General features: G+C 44.7%; 1 protein-coding gene across 3 annotated transcripts in view; it reads right to left on the bottom strand.

Annotated features, from left to right (window-relative positions):
• Positions 1-22,030, bottom strand: part of EPHA1 (EPH receptor A1) — a 117,142-nt gene that overhangs the window by 29,750 nt on the left and 65,362 nt on the right. For 2 of the 3 annotated variants that reach the window (XM_048504487.1, XM_048504486.1), the window contains exons 3-4: positions 21,075-21,350; positions 15,973-16,363 (exon numbers count right to left, since the gene is read on the bottom strand). In XM_048504487.1, the coding sequence (XP_048360444.1) occupies positions 15,973-16,363; positions 21,075-21,332 (649 nt within the window). In that variant the 5' untranslated portion in view covers positions 21,333-21,350. The remainder of the gene's footprint in view (positions 1-15,972; positions 16,364-21,074; positions 21,351-22,030) is intronic. The other variant, XM_048504488.1, reaches the window with a different exon arrangement.

Genomic DNA, 22,030 nt, shown 5'->3' on the forward strand with positions numbered 1-22,030 from the left:
TTTCAGAAGCTCACCGATGGATCTCAGATAATTCCCAGAATGGAACCTGTACATTGTACTTCTCTATTTCAAAACAACCTTTCTGGGAGGCGGGGTCTCTTTGGGATCATCCCAATCATGCTGAAGGGACCAGGCCAATTCTCAGTTGTAAATTTAGATTAGTCAATGGGAGATTAAGGTTTGGAAGCTGGGATTTAAAATGACTGGTGTTAATCACCAGAGATCAGGAAAGAACTGACATGTATCTAAAGAGATCAATTATTGAACTTGTCAATCACTAGGCATTTCAGTCTGCAGTTTGAAGAAACTGATTGTGCCTGGCTGTTCTCAGGACAATTTGAGAGCTCTTTTAATTTAGACATCACCAATGTATGGTAATGTGCCAGAAAGGATGTCCTCCGCACCTTTCTCTTCCCATCAACAGGAACAGCAGAATAGGGCTAAATCTTTTTTAAACACAATTATGCAAAATCATGCACATTTATACTATTTGCATATTATAAACAACTCAAGGAACTCACCCTTTCTTTTAACTGAATCTGGATTTACTATTTTTTTGCCCATTTATGCATACATTTCTTACCCCGCAGCTGAGAAGCAGAAAATTCTCTAATTTTTCCTGTTTTCCTGTTTATACCATTCTCCCCTGCCATGTGGTTTTTTGCTTCCCTGTCCCAGTCAATCTGCCACTTTACCTTTTGTGGAGGGAGGGGGGGCATCTTTTGCCTAACGATAGAGCACTGAAAACACTTGTGAATTTTTCTGGGTTCACTGCTCCAGTCTACAGCTCCAGTGATAAACTTTAAATAGGGGGACTTCTCCATACCTTTTGATCATTATGAAATGGTGGCTGGTAGAGGAACTACTGTGGATTGAGCTGGGAAAGGCTGGGAGGAGTGAAAAAAACCGAGGAAATGCTAACACATATGGATCCCCTTCGCTTTCCCTCTGAAGGGTGAAAAAAGCTTTCGGAACCTGAAGGGATTCTCTGATCTAAGAGCAGGGTGAGTGCTGGAGAGAGGGAAAAGTGTGTGTAATTGAGAATCAGACCTGAAAGAGCGAAGGAGACCGTGGGTATGTAAATGGCCTTCCTTCCTTTCCAGAGAGTACAAAAATGACTATCATATATAGAGAGCCATTTCCAGTCTCTCATAGTGGTTTTTATCCCAGAAACGACACCACAGCGGCATGAGTCTAACGAAGCTTTCTATGCCATCCAACTCCCATCTTTTTTTTTACTAATAACCAACAAAATGCCCGTTAAAAGCAAAAAATAAAATAAAAATCGGAAGGCACCTGACACTGGTTTTAAACTCTCCTGCACAGCAGTCTGGTAGCCATCCTATAGCAATGTTACATCACGATATATTACATTTACATTTAGTCTTACTGCATTTGTGCAGCATTTCCGGCCCTCTCTACCTAGCCTCATTCTGGATTCTAGATCTCAGTCATGCTGGAGAATGGTTACACAGCACTGAAAACTGGGCTGGGGACCGGAAATGGTTAGAAAAGTGAGGAGGAAATATTTAACATAAATAAATATGAATGCCCATTCCCTAGAAAATCAGGTTCCTCACTTAAGGCACCAATTAAAATCGGCACAAAAACATCTGGGCATCACCGGTTCTTTTAGTGCCCTGCCCAAAACTTTTTCAGTGGCTTCCCCGGGCCCGCCCATTATCATAGCCTCTTTTATGGTAATTTTTTTTTATTTTGCCCCATAATTTTTACATGCATAGGAGCTCAGAGCTGTCATGCCAGATAGAACGAGTTCTTACTTCCCCTGACATGCAAACTGGGTGGGAAATGGCTGCATGGGTGGCTAAGACAGCCAAGCAAGGTGTAGGCATGGCACGCACCAGGCGCCTGTATTATGTCACCAGTGGGAGGGAAAGGGATGAAAACAGGGAAGGACATTTTATTTAAAATAACACATGTAATAAAGGACAGAAGGTGGCAGCACCCACTGTAGGAAGGCAAGAATCTTTCTTTAACTCCTTCCTCTCCCCAGAGTTTATTTCCCTATCATTAGGCGATTCTTTTTCCTTTAAAAACCTGTCTCTACTGCTGTTTTTAAATTGCTGTTTTAATATGATTTTTCAAAATTCAAAGGCCATTTATGCATGCACTACTTACTCCATGGCTGTTTGCTTTGCAATGGGGCGTTCCCACACTTTTTTGTTTACACAGTGTCCCAAGCTAAGTCGATCTGCCATTTTGCCCACCTGTTGCTTCCTTGTTCTTTTTGTGCAACCTCCATTTGGGGAGGTTGGCTGCTGCCTCTTGTGTGTGGGGGGTGCTAGACTGTGTAAATATCATGTCAATTTCAAGGTAGTATCGCTCTAGCGATAGACCTTCAGCACTAAAATACAAAAATAGAAAACCCTTCCAACCATTTTGAAATGGTGGCCTGACAAGTGGGAGAAACTGCTGTTGTATGTGTGGGAGAAAATCTGAAGTGATCTCCCTCATTTTTCCTGTGAAGGGAGAGGAAAATGCTGCGCTTTAACAGGTTTCAGAAACTGTGGGGATTCTCTGACTTGAGAGCGTGGTGAGTTCTGAAGAGGGGAAAATGTGTGGGTAACTGAGAATCAAACCTGAAGGTAATGTAACAGTCAATGAGAAGGAAACCACAAGTGGTCAAAGTGTTCTCAGAATTCAAACTGCTTATGCCCCCCTTTATTTTTGTAATGATACCCCAAGTCATCACATACTAAATGAGGGTTGTCTGCAGCTGTGCTCTTACTGAGGTGGTAAACCTGAATCTTTACAACAGTGCTTCAGAAAAATACATGCCAGGAAGAAGGATTTGTCTTGGCTATAGAGAGAAGTTGATTGACTAGGTTTTTTTTTTAACATATGAAGGATTTTTTGAGATGGATTTTTTGAGGCACATTCACTAACGTAAATCCTTAACCTGTCATTTGAAGTGGTAGAGTACTGATGTAGGGTTATCACTTCAGCAAGAACTAGGCCTCAGAAAAGATTCCAACATGTAATGGGGGCAGAAGATACTAGAGGAGGAACATGCCACAAAAGTTGGCATAAACAACTGTCAGAAGCCACCTCTGGTACAGCTCTGTTTACAAAGGTCCTCTAAGTTCCTGGATTGTGGGATGGGTCTGTCTTGGAGCCCAGGGATAATTATTGCTGATTAAAGATGGATTATCTTTCTTAATTAAGAACAGATAACTCAGTTTCCTTGAGGGAACACATCATGGCTGAGTTGCGTGTCAACGTTGAGGCATTTAACCCTCAGGAGAGTGGTGCCTCTCATTAAATAATCTGTCAAATCCTGGTCACACATTAGACAACTGAACAATCCCGGTTTGCACTGTATATTGGCTGCCAAACTGCACTTTTAAAACCTGATCCGCAGGACAAAACCGTTCTGTGTTCCTGCTTTACGGTTCTGTGCATATGACAAAAAGCAGAATAAAAACCAACATGTGAAGCGGCCTTTTGACAGCTAAAATGGTGACAGTCTGTAATAATCTTTCACAGGAGATACGAGCCATCTGGCAAAGCTGCCATTTCCTAATGATTCTGAGTAGCTGACAGATTTATTTATTTATTTGTCAAGTCACAACTGACTTATGACAACCCTGTAGGGTTTTCAAGGCAAGAGACTAACCACGGTGGTTTGTCATTAGCTTCCTCTGCATGATGACCCTGGACTTGCTTGCTTGTCTCCCATCCAAGTACTAACCAGGGCTAACTCTGCCTAGCTTCTGTGATCTGACAAGATCAGACTACTCTAAGGCTATCCAGATCAGGAGCCAACAGATACAGGGGCAGACTCCCAGGAGGGACGAAGGACCCAAGTTCCTCAGAACTGAGAGAGAGACTCATAGGGTTGCCAATCCCAGGTTGAGAAATTCCTGGTGATTTGAGGGGAAGAGCCAGGGGGAGGGGTACTGCCTCAGAAGCTGCCCCTTTATCCTAGAGAACTGATATCTGTATCCTGGCAATCAACCATAGTTCCAGAAGATCTCCACCTGGAGATTGGCAACCCTACAGCAAGGCGGCGGTATGTTTGGAGAAGGAAAACCAGGAGGCGGCGAGACACCCCTCCCCGCTGTAGGGAAGGCAGACTGTGGCACCGGCTCAGCCACCACCACCCAACAATTATTTTTTACGAGGCCTACATGGGCTCATTAAACAGAAGGAAAGCTCAGCAGCTTCCATCCTCTGCTGCAGACGGCACCCCGTTAGAAAACTGAAGCCCGCCAAGGCTGAACCCCTCTGCAGTACCCCACAGCAGTCTGCTCCCCAGGAAAACAGGAGATCTGGCTCTCCTTCAAAGAACCGCCTGAAGACATGCCGGCTTCTGTTACATTATTAAAGCAAAGCAGGTCTCAGCCACGTCTGTGCCTGACTGGAGCTCCCCTAAAGAACAGCCCGGACGGAATGGCACATAAATAAATTCACTCACCCACAGTGCCAAAGCTCTGTTCAAGACACAGCTCCTTCCAATCCAAGATCTCAATATATGATCCCCCAGAGCCAATCAGGGGCAAGGTGTCAAGTACATACAAAGCGGAGCCTGAGACAGTATAAATGTCAACAGCAAAAACACAATACCCCTGTCTGGCTCTAATACAAGATTGAAAACTCCATTTTAATGAAAATATTTAAAACATATATATCCTTAAACTTGTGCACTATACATGAGGTGGACAACAGATGACTCTGAAGCACAAACACACATACACTAGGAGGGAAATCCCTAAACCAGTTCACAGGCAACAAGTCTCTATCATGAGATCATCATATTCTGTGATGTGAACATCATATTCTGTAGAGTGTGCACAGTTCTGAGAAACAGTCATTGGCTGATGGTCAATCTGAGATGGAGGTGGTGTGCAAAGTGTCAAGTCTCAGATTTAGACACCTCTTAATGTTTTTCCCATTCGATCAGTATTGTTAACATGTTTTTGTGCACATCGTGCATTGTCAGTTTTAATTTCTGGTATGGCTAGGGGCCTCAAAAGCCAGAACTGAGCCGGGACACTCTGCACCTCTAAGGGTCTTCTCAGCCCTGCCTCAACTTGCGAAGCATGGATATTCCAGAACACAAGACCACAATTCAGTCCACCCAGCATGGAACCCACAGAATGAACCAAGGAGCAGCCAGTGTTCCTTTCACAACTGCAATGGTATTGAATCCATTCATAGCTACTGCCTGTTACTCTTTCCTGAACCAAGAGAAAAAAAATCGTAGCTTGGTCTCTGGGTAGTCTACATCACAAGAACAGAGTTTATTTATTAAATACATAACCTGCTTTTCTCATCATACGGAACATATATAGAACATCCAGGCACTTTGTCACCCAACCTCATTTTGTTTCAGCAAGTTTGCTCTATCTTAGCCTTTGAGGCCAGCCTTCGACTGGGTCCAGAAGTCAGCACATCAAGAATCTCAGCTTTCACATATGTGGAAATGTGGAGCGAAGCCAGCTAGGATGCTTAATTTGGGTGAGGGCTGCCAGACACCAGGTGGGGCCTGGAGATTTCAAGGAATTACAGCTGATCTCCAGACTACAAGGTCAGTTCTCCTGGGGGAAAGGGCTGGTTTGGAGAGTGGACTCTATGGAATTACGCCCTTCCTGAGGTCCCTCCCCTGACAAAATCACACACCCTTAGGCTTCTCCCACAAATCTCCAGCAATTTCCCAGCCCAGAGTTTGCAACCCTGCTTGGGACAGGAGACTCCCCCTCCCCACGTGCACGCATGCACACACACACGATATGAACCCCCCACCAATGGGCATGCAGGACTGTGTTCTGCACGCCGATTGGTGGGGGTCTGGTGGTCAGAAGGTGGCATTTGGTTGCTGCTTAGGGAATTATATAAGGTAGCATCAGACTTTAAGATATAAGCCCTGTATAGTATGGGACCAACATACCGGAAAGACTGTCTACTCCATTATGAACGTGCCTGACCATTACAGTCATCTTTGGAGGCCCTGCTGCAGATGCCCCCACCTTTATTTTATTTATTTTAGATTTTCAGACCGCCCTCCCCCAAACGGCTCAGGGTGATAAACAAGGAAATACAATAATTTAACATTTAATCACTTAAAAAACTTATTATATTAAAACAATAAAAGCAACTATCATCATAAAAGAGAAACTATATAGAAGCAGATAGCAACAAAACCCACCCCCTTATTGTGCCTACAGGAGGCCTGGATGTAATGGGACGGTCAACTTGGCTGGCGGAACACCTGGCAGAACAGGTCCATTTTACAGGCCCTGTGGAAACTTTGTACATGATCCAACACAGGACCCCTGGTCTCCCCTGAAAGAGCCTGTTCCACCAGAGTAGGGAACCCGAGGGCCATTGAAAAGCTCCATGGCCCTGGTGAGGAGCCAGCCAGACATCTTTTGGAGCCTTGTGAGTTTAGAAGGCTGGAGTGAAGTAACTCAGGAAGAAGGAGACCTCTGGTTATGGACACCCAAATCTCCTAGGAACTGTGTTGCATCAGAAGCTGAAGATTTTTGTTTGTTTCATTTGGCACTCCCTTAATGATCCCTCCCGCCTAACCAATGTTTTCTGTTTTGTAAGTATTTTAACTGTTTTACATGTATTTTAGCTCTTTTTAAAAGTTGTTTTAGTGAGGTATGTTTGGGAGGGGAGACTAAAAGGAGTGGCTGTTGCGGGTCTTCCAGGCTGTGTGGTTATGGTTTAGTAGTTTTTGCTTCCAGCAGTACTGGATTTACCTATAGGTTTGGTAGGCTAAAGCCTAGGGCCGTGGTGGCGAACCTTTGGCACACCAGATGTTATGGACTACAAGTTCCCATCAGCCCCTGCCAGCATGGCCAATTGGCCATGCTGACAGGGGCTGATGGGAATTGTAGTCCATAACATCTGGAGTGCCAAAGGTTCGCCACTACTGGCCTAGGGCCTCAAAATCTAGGGGGCCTCTGGGCAAGGTGTGTAATATTTTTGACACTGTCATAAGACTTTATTATACATGTTGTCATAATACACTGTACTCTCTAACCAATCCTTCAGTAATTTTCCTTGCACTCCAGCTCAGAATAATACTGCCTTAAGCCGACAACTCGACACTACCATTGATTTCTGTATTGATTTTGTCCTTCCAGGACCTCACTGAAATGGACCCAGTGGTGGGATTCAAACAATTTAACAACTGGTTCTGATGGTGGGATTTGAATAAGTTAACAACTGGTTGTTGACAAGCACCATTTTAACAACCGGTTCTGCTGAAGTGGTGCGAACCTGCTGAATCCCACCACTGAATGGACCCTATTTTGTGAATGCCATCTTCCTCTAGTCATGAGGGTGGGGGATTGGGAAGGGCCTCATAAGTGGAATACCCTAGGGCCTCTCTTCATCTAAATCCGGCACTAGCTCAGAGAAGCAAAAAATCTGAGGAGCAAAAAACCAAAGACACAGTCCAGAAAACTGACAACAGCCATGATTTGAGTCAAGCTGAGAAATCCTTAGACGATACATATTTTAAAGAGCTGTGTGGTGCAGAGTGGTAAGCAGCAGCACTGAAGTCAAAGCTCTGCTCACAACCTGAGCTGGATCCTGACAGAAGTCAGTTTCAGGCGGCCTGCTCAAGGTTGACTCAGCCTTCTGTGGAAGTACATGTGAAAATGCAAAAAAAATGGAAGATCAAATTTCCATTTGCGTCCGAAGAATATGTTATTGGGTATCCTTCCTGAGAATTTTCCAAACGAAACTTAAAGAGCTATGTTTGTATTTGCTAATGGCATCCAGAGTAACAGTAGCAACCAATTAGAAAGCTGGAAAAAGTCCAAATACAGAAATTTGGGAGGAAAAAGAGAATATGTTGCAATGGTTAACCTAATGAATCTTGTAAATGGACAATCAAAACATCATTTTGGTAAGAACTGTGAATTGCATTTTTATATGAAGTTAAATAAATTACTTTAATAAAAAATACTACTACTACTGGAGATTAAAATTAGAATCAGAGGAAATGAATGAATAGGTTAATATGTTATTAATAGTATCCAAGGCTATAAGTAATTGTTTATTTGATGAACACCAGTGGGTGTTCATTAAATAATTAAATAGCAGCATGTTGGATGAAATAAGCATGATGAAAGGTTCTCTCTCAAATTTGTATCATGTCTGTATTTTATTGAACGTTAAGATCCATTTATTGTTATTTGTTTGTCATATGGTTTGATGTTTTTAAATATTTTTTTAATTTTGCTGGGTATGGATATATGGATAGATATATGGGTATGGATATATGGATATATGAGTATGGATATATGGATAAAAATAATTAATTTTTCCCCAAAAAGGTCGACTTGGCCTTCCATCCTTTCAAGGTCAGTAAAAAAAGGACCCAGTCTGCTGGGAGTAAAGTGTAGATGACCAGGGAAGGCAGTGGCAAACCGCACAGCACCCAGTGGCAAACTACCCCATAAATACAGTCTGCCTAGTAAAAGCTGTGATGTGGCCCAATGGGTCAGTAATGATCCGATGGTTGCACCTGTACGGGGCTACCTGTATCTATTAAAAATGTGTTTAATCATGTGCGTTTTAAATTATTGCCTTCCTTGGTGACCCTTGAAAGGGTAGAAAGACAGGATATAAACAGTGCAAATAAATAAACAAATAAAATAATATCCCCTGCCCCCTCTCAACAGCTGTTTTTTGTATATTTAACAGGATGTCACCATTAATGGGATGTCAGCCCAACACTGGCACAGTTTTAAAATCTGTATACCTGTTCAGTGTCTTGCACAGAATGGTTATAAGAGAACGCCTTATCATCATAACCTGTGACATCTTTATTTCTTTCTTCCCCTCCTCCATTCTTGTTTTTTAAATCCAACACCACAAAAAACTTGAAAGCTTGTTCCCTGTTTTGTACCATCCTGGTAGGTCCTAATAAAAAAAGGCATTACGCGGCTTTTGTTTCTGGCCCTGTCACTCTTGTAAGCCCTTTCCTTGATCCCTTTTGGGAATGGACCCCACCCTGGTTTGGGAACAAAGGTGCATCCCCGGCACTCTCTCAACACTGGGTGGGTCCAGCAAAAGGTTTGGGATCTGGCCGTGCTCTCAAAGGCACACTTGGCTCTGTTGCCAAACCAAGACACCTGGGATGGAGATGTAAGTACAGGTACAGCTGCCAAATTTGCTTGGTTTTTATTGAGAGTCCTTAGGAGTGAGGAAGCTTCACAATAGCCAAGGAAGGCGAGATTTCTTTATGAATTGAAAGACACCTCTTTGGTGAATAGCTGGAAATGGCAAACGTGGCAAATCACAATGACAGGTAAAGTGGTGAGGGGGGGAGGTCAGGTTGCCAGCTCAGGTTGGAAAATACCTGGATATTTTGGGGGTGGAGCCTGAGGAGGGCGGGGTTTGGGGAGAGATGGGACCTCAGGAGGGGTATAATGCCACAGAGTCCACCATTCAAAGTAGTCATTATCTGCAGGGGAATTGATCTCTGTTGCCTGGAGATCAGTTCTAATTCTGTGAGATCTCCAAGCGCCATCTGGAGTCGGACAACCCTAGAGGAGGAGGAACTGTTCTTTATAAGATAATAGGGAAAAATGTTTTGTTCGGGCAGGCACTGAGAAAGATAGAGTCTCCAGGAGTGGGCTGGAGATCTCCCACAATTATAGCTCATCTTCAGACCACAGAGATCTTTACCCCCTGGAGAAAATGGCTGGTTCAGAGGGCGGACTCTATGGTATTACACCACACTGAGGTCTCTCGCCTTCTTAAACTTCATTCCTAGGCTCCACCTGCAAGTTTCCAGGAATTTCCCAACTCAAAGTTTGCAGCCTGAGAGTCAGTGTAGTGTAGTGGTAAAGTGTTGGACTAGTATTTGGAAATTCCTGGTGATTTTGGAGGTGGGGTTTGGGGTCTGGGGAGGGCAAAAACTTCAGCAGTTCACCTTCCCAAGCAGCCATTCTCTCCATACAGTCCACCTTCCAAAATAACTATTTTCGCCAAGAGAACTGATCTCTGTAGATCAGAGATTAGTTATAATTCCAGGAGATCTCAAGGCACCACCCGGGGGTTGGGAACCCCATTTATGCCATGGAAACTCACTGGGTGACCTTGAGCCAATTACAGTTTCTCTGCCCAATCTATCTCACAGGGTTGTTGTGAGGATAAAATGGAGGAGAGCAAAATTACGTAAGCTCCTTTGGGTCCCCACTGCGGAGAAAAAATGGGTCTAAGCAAATTAAATAAAATAAATAAACCTTCATGAGCGTGTGTGGAAGGAGATCCTAGGATGAACTGCAGTGTGTTTCCTTGTGTTGTTGTCTACACTGGCATCCCTACGAATGGAGTCCAAGCCTATGGTGACCAGACGTCCCGCTTTTGGCGGGACAGTCCCACCTTAAAACAATTTGTCCCGCGGGTTTTTGAACCGTTCCGATTTTTGCACGCCCCAGAAGGCAGTGTGGCAGCCTCCCATGCATGCGGCCGCAGGAGCGCACTTCCTTCTGGGGTGCTCCAGTTTCCCGCCCTGTCACAGGGCGGGAAATGGGAGCGCCCCAGAAGGCAGTGCGCTCCTGCGGCTGCGCGCGCATGCGCACATGCGCGGCCGGCAGGCTGGCCGGGTCCTGGTTTACAAAGGTGACAATCTGGTCACCTTATCCAAGCCTAGAGTTGCAAACTCCATCTTGGGAAATTCCTGGAGGTTTTTTTTGGGGGGGGGGGTGTCTGAGGAGAGATTGCAGTGGGGATATGATTTCATAAACTTTACCCTCCACAGTAGCCATTTTCTCCCTGGTTTCTGTAGTTTGAAGATCAGTTATGAGTCTGGGAGAACTCCAAGCCCCACCTGGAGGTTGGTAACCTAGACTACCAAGTCATTGCAGTGGGCACAGCCTCCAGTTACTCTCACATAGTCCCTGTATGCAGTGCTTTCTTCTTCACTGTATGGATCAATGCCAAATATTTACTGTTGTGGAAGAACCGACAGGAGCTTGCTTGGGAACCCTGCCTCACAGAGTCGAAAGTCACTTATGAGAGCCAGCGTGGTATAGTGGTTAAGAGCTGCTAGACTCTAATCTGGAAAACCACATTTAATTCCCCACTCCTCCACATCAGCAGCAGCTCTAATCTTGAGAACCGGGTTTGATTCCCCACTCCTCCACATGAAGCCTGCTGGGGCTGCTCACAGATCTCTCAGAACTCTCTCAGCCCCACCTACCTATCTGTGGAGAGAGGAATAAAAGGAGTTTGTAGGCCGCTTAGAAGAAGAGGAAGAGGAGTTTGGATTTATACCCTGCCTTTCTCTCCTGTAAGGAGTCTCACAATCTCCTTCCCTTCCTCTCCCCACAACAGACTCTGGTAGGTGGAGCTGAGGGAGTTCAAAGAGAACTGTGAATCGCCTTACAATTGAGAAAAGCGAGGTATAAATCCAAACTTTTCTTCAACTCTTCTTGTGGTTTCCCTCAGTGTCTGGGCCCAGGGCAGGAATGCTCTCACAACCAAGGAAGGGCTTGATTTCTAGTCCCACCTCCGTTCCCTCCCCAGCTTTTGAGAAGCAGACAGGTTGCTTCAGAACTCCATTGTCTGACAATACCTGGCTTGGCTTAAGCTGGGTAAGGCAGCCGTTCGCATGTCAACTGCTACTTGGGCGAAAGCTGCATGGACCTGCCCGGGCAGGATGGGTTCACTGTACCATTCCAGGGGATGGCTCACAAACGACGGAGGCGTGGAGAAAACTCTGTAGCATTTAAGTGGAAAAACTGGCTGAGCTGTGGCAGCAGAGAAGCAGGGAGGGGCAGAATCCACAGCTGGAAAATTTTCTCAACCCTTCACCTGATCCCAGCAACAGAGAACAGCAACCATTGTGAGGCCTCCTTCGTTGCCCTGCGCTTTCTAGCAGTTACAAAAAGTTGTCCAGGACAGAGCCATTAAAAATGTGGATTCTGTCAAAGGCATGAGCATTTTACAGTTTACATGGTATGTCACACCTTAGATCAGCTTTCGTTTACATTGCTTTTTCCAGTTCTGACTTCCAGACTACGGAGCTCAGTTTCCCCTGAGGAAATGGCAGCTTCAGGGGGGCAGACTCTACAGAATCACATCCCTGCTGAGGTCCACTTCCTTGCCAAACAATCCTTCGCCAAGCTCCACTCCCAAATCTCCAGGAACTTCCTGAGTTAAAGTTGGCAACCGCACCTGTAAAAACTAGTCCTCCATGTCACTGAATTGCTTTTCAGATTTTGTAATCTCCCTTGTGTTTCAGTAAAGAAAGTTGGGCTATAAATGACGACGACGACGACGACTTGGTCAACCAGATTATATAATATAATATATTATATTATTTGGTCAGCCAGATCTTTAGCTGGTTGTTGGCCTTCATTACAATTCGAGCCTCACCCAGAGGCCTAGGAAGTTGTTTGTTTGTTTGTTTGTTTGTTGTTGTTATAGGAAATGTTGTATTGCATTTGGAAATTTTGGAAAGTTCAAGTTTCAGATTGGAAAATGCAAAACAACCACAAGCTAATTTCCCATCACAAGACTGACTGACCAAAGAGGTAGGGCTGCTAAGCATGGTCTGGCAACCAGCAGGACATGGGGGGCAGGTAGGTATTGACCTGCACGGGGCAGTGGGGGGTAGCGATCTTCATCTTTGTGCCATGATATCACTTCAAGCGCAACCTTGAAGCACTGGCATTGCAGCAGGGCAATCAGACTTGAATGAGACCCAAGCTCTCCGAGACTTGGCTGCAGATGTTCTTCCAGGCTGATGGTTGAAGGCAGTGATGGTTTACATCAACAGGCCTCCCTTGGTGAACTCTACTGGAGATACATCTCCCCTGCTGTAAGAACATCTAGCCATGGAGGATAAGCCCCCTTCCTATGGTGCAGAATAATACAGGAGGGAATTTTTAATGACCTGTGCACTACCAATTCCAGAGGATCACCAGATCCCGCCTGCAGACTGCTATCTATTCAGTCATCAGTTAATGTGTCGTTTCATCGACACAGGAAAACAGGCTTCCTGTTTTGATTCTGTCACCTGAGGTCCTGAAGGTCAAAGGTTGGACAGCCTCAGACTTGTTTGTACTTAGGCACAGGAGCTCATCAACTGAGGGGTGTTAGCCTTGTGGGTGTCAGGGGCAGATTACCTCCTTCGCTCCTTCCACCTCCTGTACTTTTGCCAAGGCCTTAAATAAGCTAAAGCTCTCCTCAAGTTCTGTAGAAGTGGAGCCTCTGTATGTAGAAGGCTTTTAAAAAGACGTTTAGAAATCAGAGACTGTCAGTTGATAGGTAAAAGGTAAAGATTTTTAAAAATGACTTAACAGATTAGTCATCTAGGCTTTGGTTAGCTTATTCAGCAGCAGTGGGGGAACAGACTCCGAGACTGTGAAAGCCCGGAGGGAAAACAATTCCTATGTCTTTAATAGAAGAGAGTGCTAAAGCATCCCCTCAATGCGATGCTGACGCTTCCGCATCTGGCTGGAAGTGAGGTCATTGCGCAGGGGACACGGATTACACCCCACTTCCACTGGCCTGCTTCCTCCCACCAACCAGCTGAATATTGGTGGGTGGTGGCATGGATTGACAGTAATTGCCCACCATTAGTGAGCACCTGGGAATCTTATGTGGTATACTTGGTTCCACATTGTAGATTGTAGACACAGAACAAAGCATGCTGGATCACTTTGTTATGGAATGCTTCGCCTGGGTCCTAGTGCCTACCTAGCCATGCTGCCCCCCATCCATTTGAAAGTTTGAAATTAAAAATACACTTTGGCGTAAATGCTCTTGTATCCTGTTCAGTTATGCACCAAATAATGGCCTTGACAAAAGCAGTGCATAACAATTAATGATACTTCTCATATTTGTTTGGAACTATATTCTAATGCGGCAGCATACAACTTTCTCCACTGCTGCACCTCAACTGACCCGACTATCATCTTTCTGTGGCATAGAGTATAACCAAGTACATTGCGCATGGGAAGTGGCTGCAGGGAGGCGTTCTATTTTCTGCCCGCAACAGAGCTTGGTGGTTCCTATGTGTTGGGAAGTACTAGGGCTGCAGTTCCAAGTTGGAAATCCCTGGAGATTTGGGAGTGCCACCTTGGGAACAGTGGGGAGAATGAAGGACCTCAGCACAGAGGCGTAGCTCCAAGGAGACCGGGGTGCGCGCGACGCACTGGGCACGCGCTCCTGTGGGGGTGTGGTGAGGGCGTTCCAGGGGCATTCCTGCGCGGGGCGGGGGCGTTCCGGGGGCGAAGGATGCACCAGTGCACCGGCTGCTTTCCCCCCTTGCTACGCCTCTGCCTCAGCAGGACTCAGTACCATAGAGCCCACCCTCCAAAGCAGCCATTTTCTTCAGGGAAATTGATCTCTGGAGTCTGGAGGTCAGCTGGAATTTCAGGCAGCCTCTACAGGCCCCACCTGGAGGTTGGTAACACAATCAGAAGGGCCTTCCCCATTATTGGCATTTTGATGGCAGGAAAAGATTGAGATTACAGCCAGGCCTTCTAGTAGATAAACGTCTGAAGCGGTTTTAACTGTGTTATAGGTAGACTTTAATTGCTTATTTTATGGTGTGTGTCTAAACTCACTGGCTGCCTCCACATTGCAAGCATTCTCCACATTGCTTTCATCTCCCTTGAGAATGCAGATGCATACACAGTGGAGATGGATCATCCCCACATGGAATTTCTACACACATTCCGCTACCTTTTTTGCAGCTTTTCCCTTCCCTGAATCTCAAGGGCAAGATTGTCATTATTTCTGTAGCTCTGCTTTTTTGCTCTTCCTATGACACATGCACTATAATTCTATAACAGAATTTGAAACAGATAAGTGGAAATAGATTGTTATAGCACTATAGTGTTATAACAATTGGCCACAATCCTCTAGTAATTGTTATAGTGCTATAGTAGCTTAATAATTACTGGTTTTTAAAAATACCCTCCAAAAATAATTCAGAATGAGGAAAAATGGTGGGTGAATAGCATCTGCAAGGATCTGACAAAGGGAAGATGGCACCAATATGGGCAAGACCTTTTCAAGGCAGGGGTACAAGAACCATTCCTTTCAGGTGGCATATTAACAGTTTTGGACTGTGTTGTTTTCAAAATGTCGATTTGATTTTCTGCATCAAAATGTCTCTGGCTGGTCCTGTAGATGTCCTACAAACAGGGGAAACACCAACACCGTCACTACAGGTTCCTGGAACAACTGGGTGATTCACGGTGCGATTCTAAGAACAATTTCCTAAGAGTAAGTGACATTAAATAGACCTGTTTAGGATTACTCTTTCAGTACATACTTCTAGGTTCCAGAACCTGGCGGCAGAATTGGAACAAACCAAAAAATGAATAGAAGTCCTTGTATGCCCAACTGGTACTGCCAGTGAGGAAAAAAAAGGCAAACAGAATGGGAGTCAGGAAAGCGACAGGCATGGGGGGGGGGGGGATCAACTGGGTCTTCTCACACAGTAATAAGGAGAAAGAATGAAGTGAAATGCTATAAATCTGAATTAAACTAGTCCCCAAAACTCTTTGCAAGAAAGAAAGAAAGAAAGAAAGAAAGAAAGAAAGAAAGAAAGAAAGAAAGAAAGAAAGAAAGAAAGAAAGAAAGAAAGAAAGAAAGAAAGAAAGACAGACAGACAGACAGACAGACAGACAGACAGACAGACAGACAGACAGACAGACAGACAGACAGACATAGCCAAAAGATAAGGGGTACAATGTTTTGTGCTAATTTTATATTTTGTGGGGAGAGGCATTTAAAAGTGGTATGTCACATGATATAATCCTTTCTACCATTTTGCATTCTACCACATCACTCTGAAAAACTAGCATCATTAAAGAACAATGTAAGTCAAATCAGCTGATGAGGCCTCAGCCAGTCACATGCAATGAAGAAACACCCACATCTTCCACTTGGAAACTCCACCCTTTTCAAATCCCAAGACATCCTGGAAGCCCTGCCTCCTGGCTGCCCCACTGCAATACTTACTGACACATCTTCCACCAGCCTCCTCAAAGCCAGGGATGCACAGGCAATGGCCCACCGGAACCAACCACTCTCCGTCAGGACTGCAGTGCATCTTGGGTGCAAGCCCCACTTCCTCAACTGCATTTTCAAGACAGACGCCAGGCACTCTTGTCAACCCTTCAGAGCTTGCCAGTGTCTCTGGGAAGTTTGCCAGTCCATGCATCGTTTCTGTGCAGGTCTTATAATACACTCTCACTGAGACCAATGCAACACAAGCCCCAGAGTTCTGGAAAGCCAGGTAGAATCCACGCTGATGCAAATTCTTGATAGGGGATATCTCTGTGTTCAGTTGCAGAGTGCCCTGCTCAACGTCCCGATCCGTGAAACTGCGGTCTCCTGCTACAGTGTTGACCTGCAAGGGAAGAGGCTTGGGGTAATTCTACACATTCAGCAGAATCAAGCTAAACGACCCAGGGAGAGGGACGCCATTTGCCACTTTTAAGTGCCTGAAAAATTTACTGATGAACTACACGTTACATTTCCACAGCAAGGCAAATAGAATCCCCAGCCCATTTCTGGTCAGGAAAACTATGCAGGAGAGGGTAAGTCTAAGCCCCATGCTCCACAATCTCAAAGCAAATAGAAAGGGCACAACTTCAGAACATCTCTCTACCTAACCTAGGGGCATCCCCAAATTTAAGTAGGCCAGTATGGTATAGTGCCATGGTGGCGAACCTTTGGCACTCCAGATGTTATGGACTACAATTCCCATCAGCCCCATGCTGACAGGGGCTGATGGGAATTGTAGTCCAAAACATCTGGAGTGCCAAAGGTTCGCCACCACTGGTATAGTGGTTAAGAGCAATGAACTCTGATCTGGAGAACTGGATTTGAGTTCCCATTCCTACACATGAGCAGCAGACTCTTATCTGGTGAACTGGATTTGTTTCCCTGCTCCTACACATGAAGCCTGCTGGATGACCTTGGCCCAGTCACAGTCCTCTCAGAACTCCCTCAGCCCCACCTGCTTCACAAGGGGTCTGTTGGGGGGATGGAAGGGAAAAGGAGCTTGTAAGCTGCTTTGAGACTCCTCGCAAGAGAGAAAGCGAGGTATAAATCCAAACTCTTCTTCTTCATCATCTATCAGGAGGGTGTAACAAGAGCCCAGCTAGGTCATTCTAGTCCTTCACTGCCTTTCCAACAATAACCAAACAAAGATGGAACATTCCAGAAGAATACCTTCATTTGGGAACAGATCTGCAGTCTACTGCATAAATTACTGTTGGTATTATCTATTACTGCAGATATCATCAGCCTAGACTGCATTAGCCTAGACTTTGAATCCAATATTTTGTATTGGTCATGTGATACCTTACCTTAAGCAACTTGTTAATCTCATTGTTGCTCATGTTAGCATTGAAGAATTTTGTATTATTAGTCAATTTCAGCTCTTGAAAGAGAAGCAGGATTGGGGGAGCCCTTCAACCCCCCCTCCCCCCCCCACACTGTGCAGTCTCCAGCAGGATTGGACCCCACAGCATTTTCAACAATTAAATAAAAACTCTAAAATGTCCCCTGGTGGACACGGGGACACTGTATTGTCTAATTCGGCACTTGGTAGGGCCTGGTTATTTTACCAACCAATTGGTCAATTTTTCCACAAGCCTTTTAAATGTTTTGAGGCAGGAAATGAAATGTTTCCTCCACAGAGTTCTGTGTTGCTTTCCTCCTTATGCCTAAAAAACATTTTATTTCCAGCTTCAAAATGTTTTAAACAAATTTCCTTTTAAAACAATTCTGTGATTGAAATGTTTTCAAAACATCTTCGCTTGCTGTGCAATCTATTAACTATGTTTTCCACACCTCTGTGCCATCCCCGAAATTCCTCCTTGGTACAATTTTACTGCTTCACTGAGCTCATTCCATTCCCCCTTGCCTGTTTATTGTCATCATTTCTGTGTTTTTTTTTAAATGGGTTTTTAAAAAAAATATTTGAAGCATTGATTATACGAGCTATAAGAATCGCAGCAAGAGGCAGTGAAGAATTGATTCAACAGATAACTCAAAAAGAGAGGAAAAAAACTAATAATGGCTATGAATCATTCCAAGGGGGTGAGTGCGGACAAACATCGTGGTAAAATGGGGACTGAAAATGTTTACAAACATTTTAGGTGATTTGTGTGGAGAGGACTATTATTAATTCAAGAGAAAGAAAGACTTTATATAGATTGGGGGGAAAATCCTAAAAGGTACAACCCAGCAGGAAGATCTGCAGTGCAAACCCAATGGAAATGAAGACGGCTTTGGCATCATTCCCTTTCATTCCTATGGGATTTAGGCAGGGGAATTCCTGATAGGCTGTGCCACAACGTAGTTAATAGTTGTAGAATGACTAAAATTCTAAAGTTCTCAAATCAATCAGGAAAGAATCTAGCCAAACTGAAGTGCTTTAGGTCACAATGTTTTCCATGTAAGAGTTGTTCATTCCCAGTGAAGCCACTGAGGGTCTAACTCCCCCAGGTCCTGACAAGCAGATGTATGATGAAGGTTCCCACTTAAGACTAAAGATTCTCAGGTACATGGGGACCAATTCAGATCAGGACAACAGCATGTAGGAAGGGGGGGGGCTAACAAACTCCCACCCCACAATCTTTTTCTGACCTGAAATGGTCCTTGGAAGCTGTTGTTTGCTCTGTTAGGGGATCTTACATGTAGGCTATACCTACATTTCCCCTGTGGTGCCCTAACAACAGCTCTCATTTTAGGTTGGGAAATTGTAGGTTGGGAAAATGGTGCAATTGAAACCCCCTCTTCCCACACCCCACAGTCCTGATCTGAATCAGCCCCCACAAACCCTAAGAATCAAAGGGCTTTTCTGCACTGAGCGTTGGCTGCAGTTTGGCTTCCTTTACTGCATTGTTTTCCCTTCTCTTACACACAGTATCATTTACTGGATGTTGAGGTGATCTGAAAAAGCATGGGAACAACTTAAGACGACAACAACACACACCAACTTAGAAGAGCAATGAATGGGAAGTGATACTGCATGGAAGGCTTGGGGCGGGCAGGACTATGACATTAAGAAGCAAGCTGATTCTTGGTAAGTTTGATCAGGAACTTGAGGAGCACATATCTGCTTGTTGGAACCCCAAACTGACCAAGGAACAGTATATCCTGCAATTAGGTTCTCTGAATCTTGAAAAGGTTCAACTTCAGTTTAATTGTTTGCTTACTGGCCGATCACGCACAAGACATCTGTTGCACGATGGGGGGGAAAGTCTGTCGCAGCAAGATTTCTTGTACAGATGTATTTCCTCAAGCCCCACTTTCTCTTTCTAGTCTCTCTGTGGCAAGTGGGACTACTTGTAGCACGAATTTAATTTTGCTTTGCCGCCAGAGCAGGGTGATTTTCCAGCAAGCACAGCTTTGCCCTGGACCTCTTCTCTCTGTCCACAGCCAGCCTTCCTAGTTCCACTCTTCCCATTCTTCCCACTGCCATCCATGCCTTCCCCTTTGCCCCCACTTTCCTTAATGCCAGCTCCTTCCTTCCTTTTCTCATATCAATATATCAATGTATTGATGCAACAGAGTTGGCTTTTGCAAAGAACAGCCCAAGCAGGGCCTGTTTCTGACTCCAGCCCACCTCCCCCGCTCTACTTCTGCCCTCCCTAATTATCAGGAGAACTTTTAAAAACTTTTATCCAGACAAGCCTCTTCTTTAAAACAAGCCTCTCACCCTCAGCAGCAGCGAGAGAGAGGCGGGGGGGGGAGTGGAGAGAGTGTCTGTGGAGGGGAGTGGGGGGGAGAATTGTCAGCTCTCTAGTATTGAGACTACTGAGTGTTATCAGCTCTGTGCCTTTAAGAGGGACAGAGTTAAGAGAACCAGGAAACAGAGGCCTGTTGAGACTAGCTGCAGGGAGGACTGGGCTGCCTCCTCACAGACTACACTTCAGCCCCACCACGCAGCTAAAATGCCCGAGGTAAGTGTTCCATGAGTAATGGGCCATTATTTACAACCAACCATATTACTCCAGACCCACTAACATTTCACAGATGACAAAGGGGACACGTTTAGGACTTGTAACATTTCTCCTCTACACTTACTTCTTCTTCCCTATGTTTCATTTACTTACACATGGAAGGCTTTCAATTCAACGGCAGTACAGCTGGCCCAATGTGGACTCGTAAAAATGCTCTGGAGGCTACAGCACCAGAAAATTTCTCCTGTTTCAAAATAGCTTGTTTCTCAGCCAAAGCAATTATTTCCTGTTCCACTCTCCCTGGCCGTGTGTTCTGCTCATGTTGGGTGGGTGGGGGAAATTTTTTATTTCACAGTTGCAATTTCTTTAATATCTTGCTGATGATCATTAAAAGGTAATAAATACTTTCATTTGCTCCTAAGGAATGGAAGACATAATTAAATCCTTCCCCTGCCAATAAAGGGTTTGTTAGGGAATGTTGAGAGAATTGGAAGCATTTCAAACAAACATGATGGAGGCGTGAAAGACGATTTAAAGGGACAGTAGCCCTGAGGCTCCTCCAAAAGTTTTGATTGTCTGCAACAGGCACTGAAACTGCTTCTGAAGTGAAAATACTGCCAGAAATAAAGTTTTGAAAAAAGAAGGGAAACCATACTCTCTGTGTCAGAAAAAGTTGTTAATATGGTCAACTGAGGTGCAACGGTTAAGAAAGTTGTATGCCTCTGCTTTAGAATATAGTCCCAAATGAATATGAGAATTATCGTTCATTTTTACATGCTGCCTTTGTCAAAACCATTATTTTGTGCATTACTGAACATGGTACTTTGATACAAGAGCATTTATAGTTCATTGAATGACTATCACCAATACTTGCCTTTTACAGACTAGTGGGCACTAGGACCTAGGTGGAGAATTCTACAACAAAGAAAGTCCAGCATGTTTTGTTTGGTGGCAGAGGAACATACAACCCTACTAACATCTTTTTCTGAGACAGATTATAGAGCAAAAAACACTGGAGTTCCATCTGGATCTCTCGATAAAAAATAGCCTAGTAATTCCCAATTCAAATGGCTGTGTCAACCAAACCTGTAAGATCAATTAAATAAAACTCCATCCCTTCTCCATGGCATTAGCCCTGCTGACCTTGGTGAAGAGTGGGCGGCGGAATTGGATGCCAACGTCTCCGTTTGACTCCATGTAGTAGAGGTTGAAGGTCTCCTTGCAGCTGACCATCTCCCCTTTGAAGCTCTTGCAGTCCCGGATGGTGAATTTCAGCTCCACGTAGACACGGGAAAAGGGCTGGACTCGGAAGATCCAGTTGGTGCGCAGCCAGTGGTCCGTGTCACCCTCTGAAAGGACGCTGCAATCCTGGTACATGTATACCGGGGTGCCGTTTATCATCTGCTGAACCTCCCCCCACTACATGTGGAGAAGAGAGAGAGAAAAAAGGGTCATATTAAAACTAGTTTCAGAGAGTTGCTATATTAGTCTGCGGTAGAATAGCTAGATTTGAGTCCTGTAGCATCTTAGAGAACAAGAATTATTTCAGGATATGAGCTTTTAAGAGTCAAAGCTCCTTTCCTCAGGTGCCAATCTTCCAGCATTCAAGGGGATGGTGGGGAAAAAATGGGAAGAGGTAAAATTATGTCTTGTGATGCTGCAATGTCACTGCCGTGAGATGCTCTAGGATTAATCCCACAACATGGTGATGTCACTTCCAGTTACGCAGCTGGAAGTGATGTCGTCGCACTGCAGTGAAAGACCAGGGGGAGGCATGGTCATGGGGGAAGGGGGTAGGGTTTGTCTGTGACAGCAAGCCACTTTTGTGTGAAACAAGGAAGTGACATCAGTCATCTCCATAGAGTTTCCAGGGATTCCTATAGATATGTGACATCACTTCTGGTTTTTCCTGAAAGTGACATCACACCATCATTATTTTTAAAACTGCTTCTTTCTCCAACTAGCTACTGGAGTGCTAACTGGTACATGGCACCTCTACAGAATGCCATGATTAGAGTATGTCCTAGCCCTGTCAATCTGTTAGGGATAGTTGTAATAAATGTACAAGAACACCATTTGAGTAATAGATTCTTTGATGA

The sequence above is a fragment of the Sphaerodactylus townsendi genome, linkage group LG07 (assembly GCF_021028975.2).
Source record: "Sphaerodactylus townsendi isolate TG3544 linkage group LG07, MPM_Stown_v2.3, whole genome shotgun sequence".
NCBI classification, from domain to species: Eukaryota; Metazoa; Chordata; class Lepidosauria; order Squamata; family Sphaerodactylidae; genus Sphaerodactylus; species Sphaerodactylus townsendi.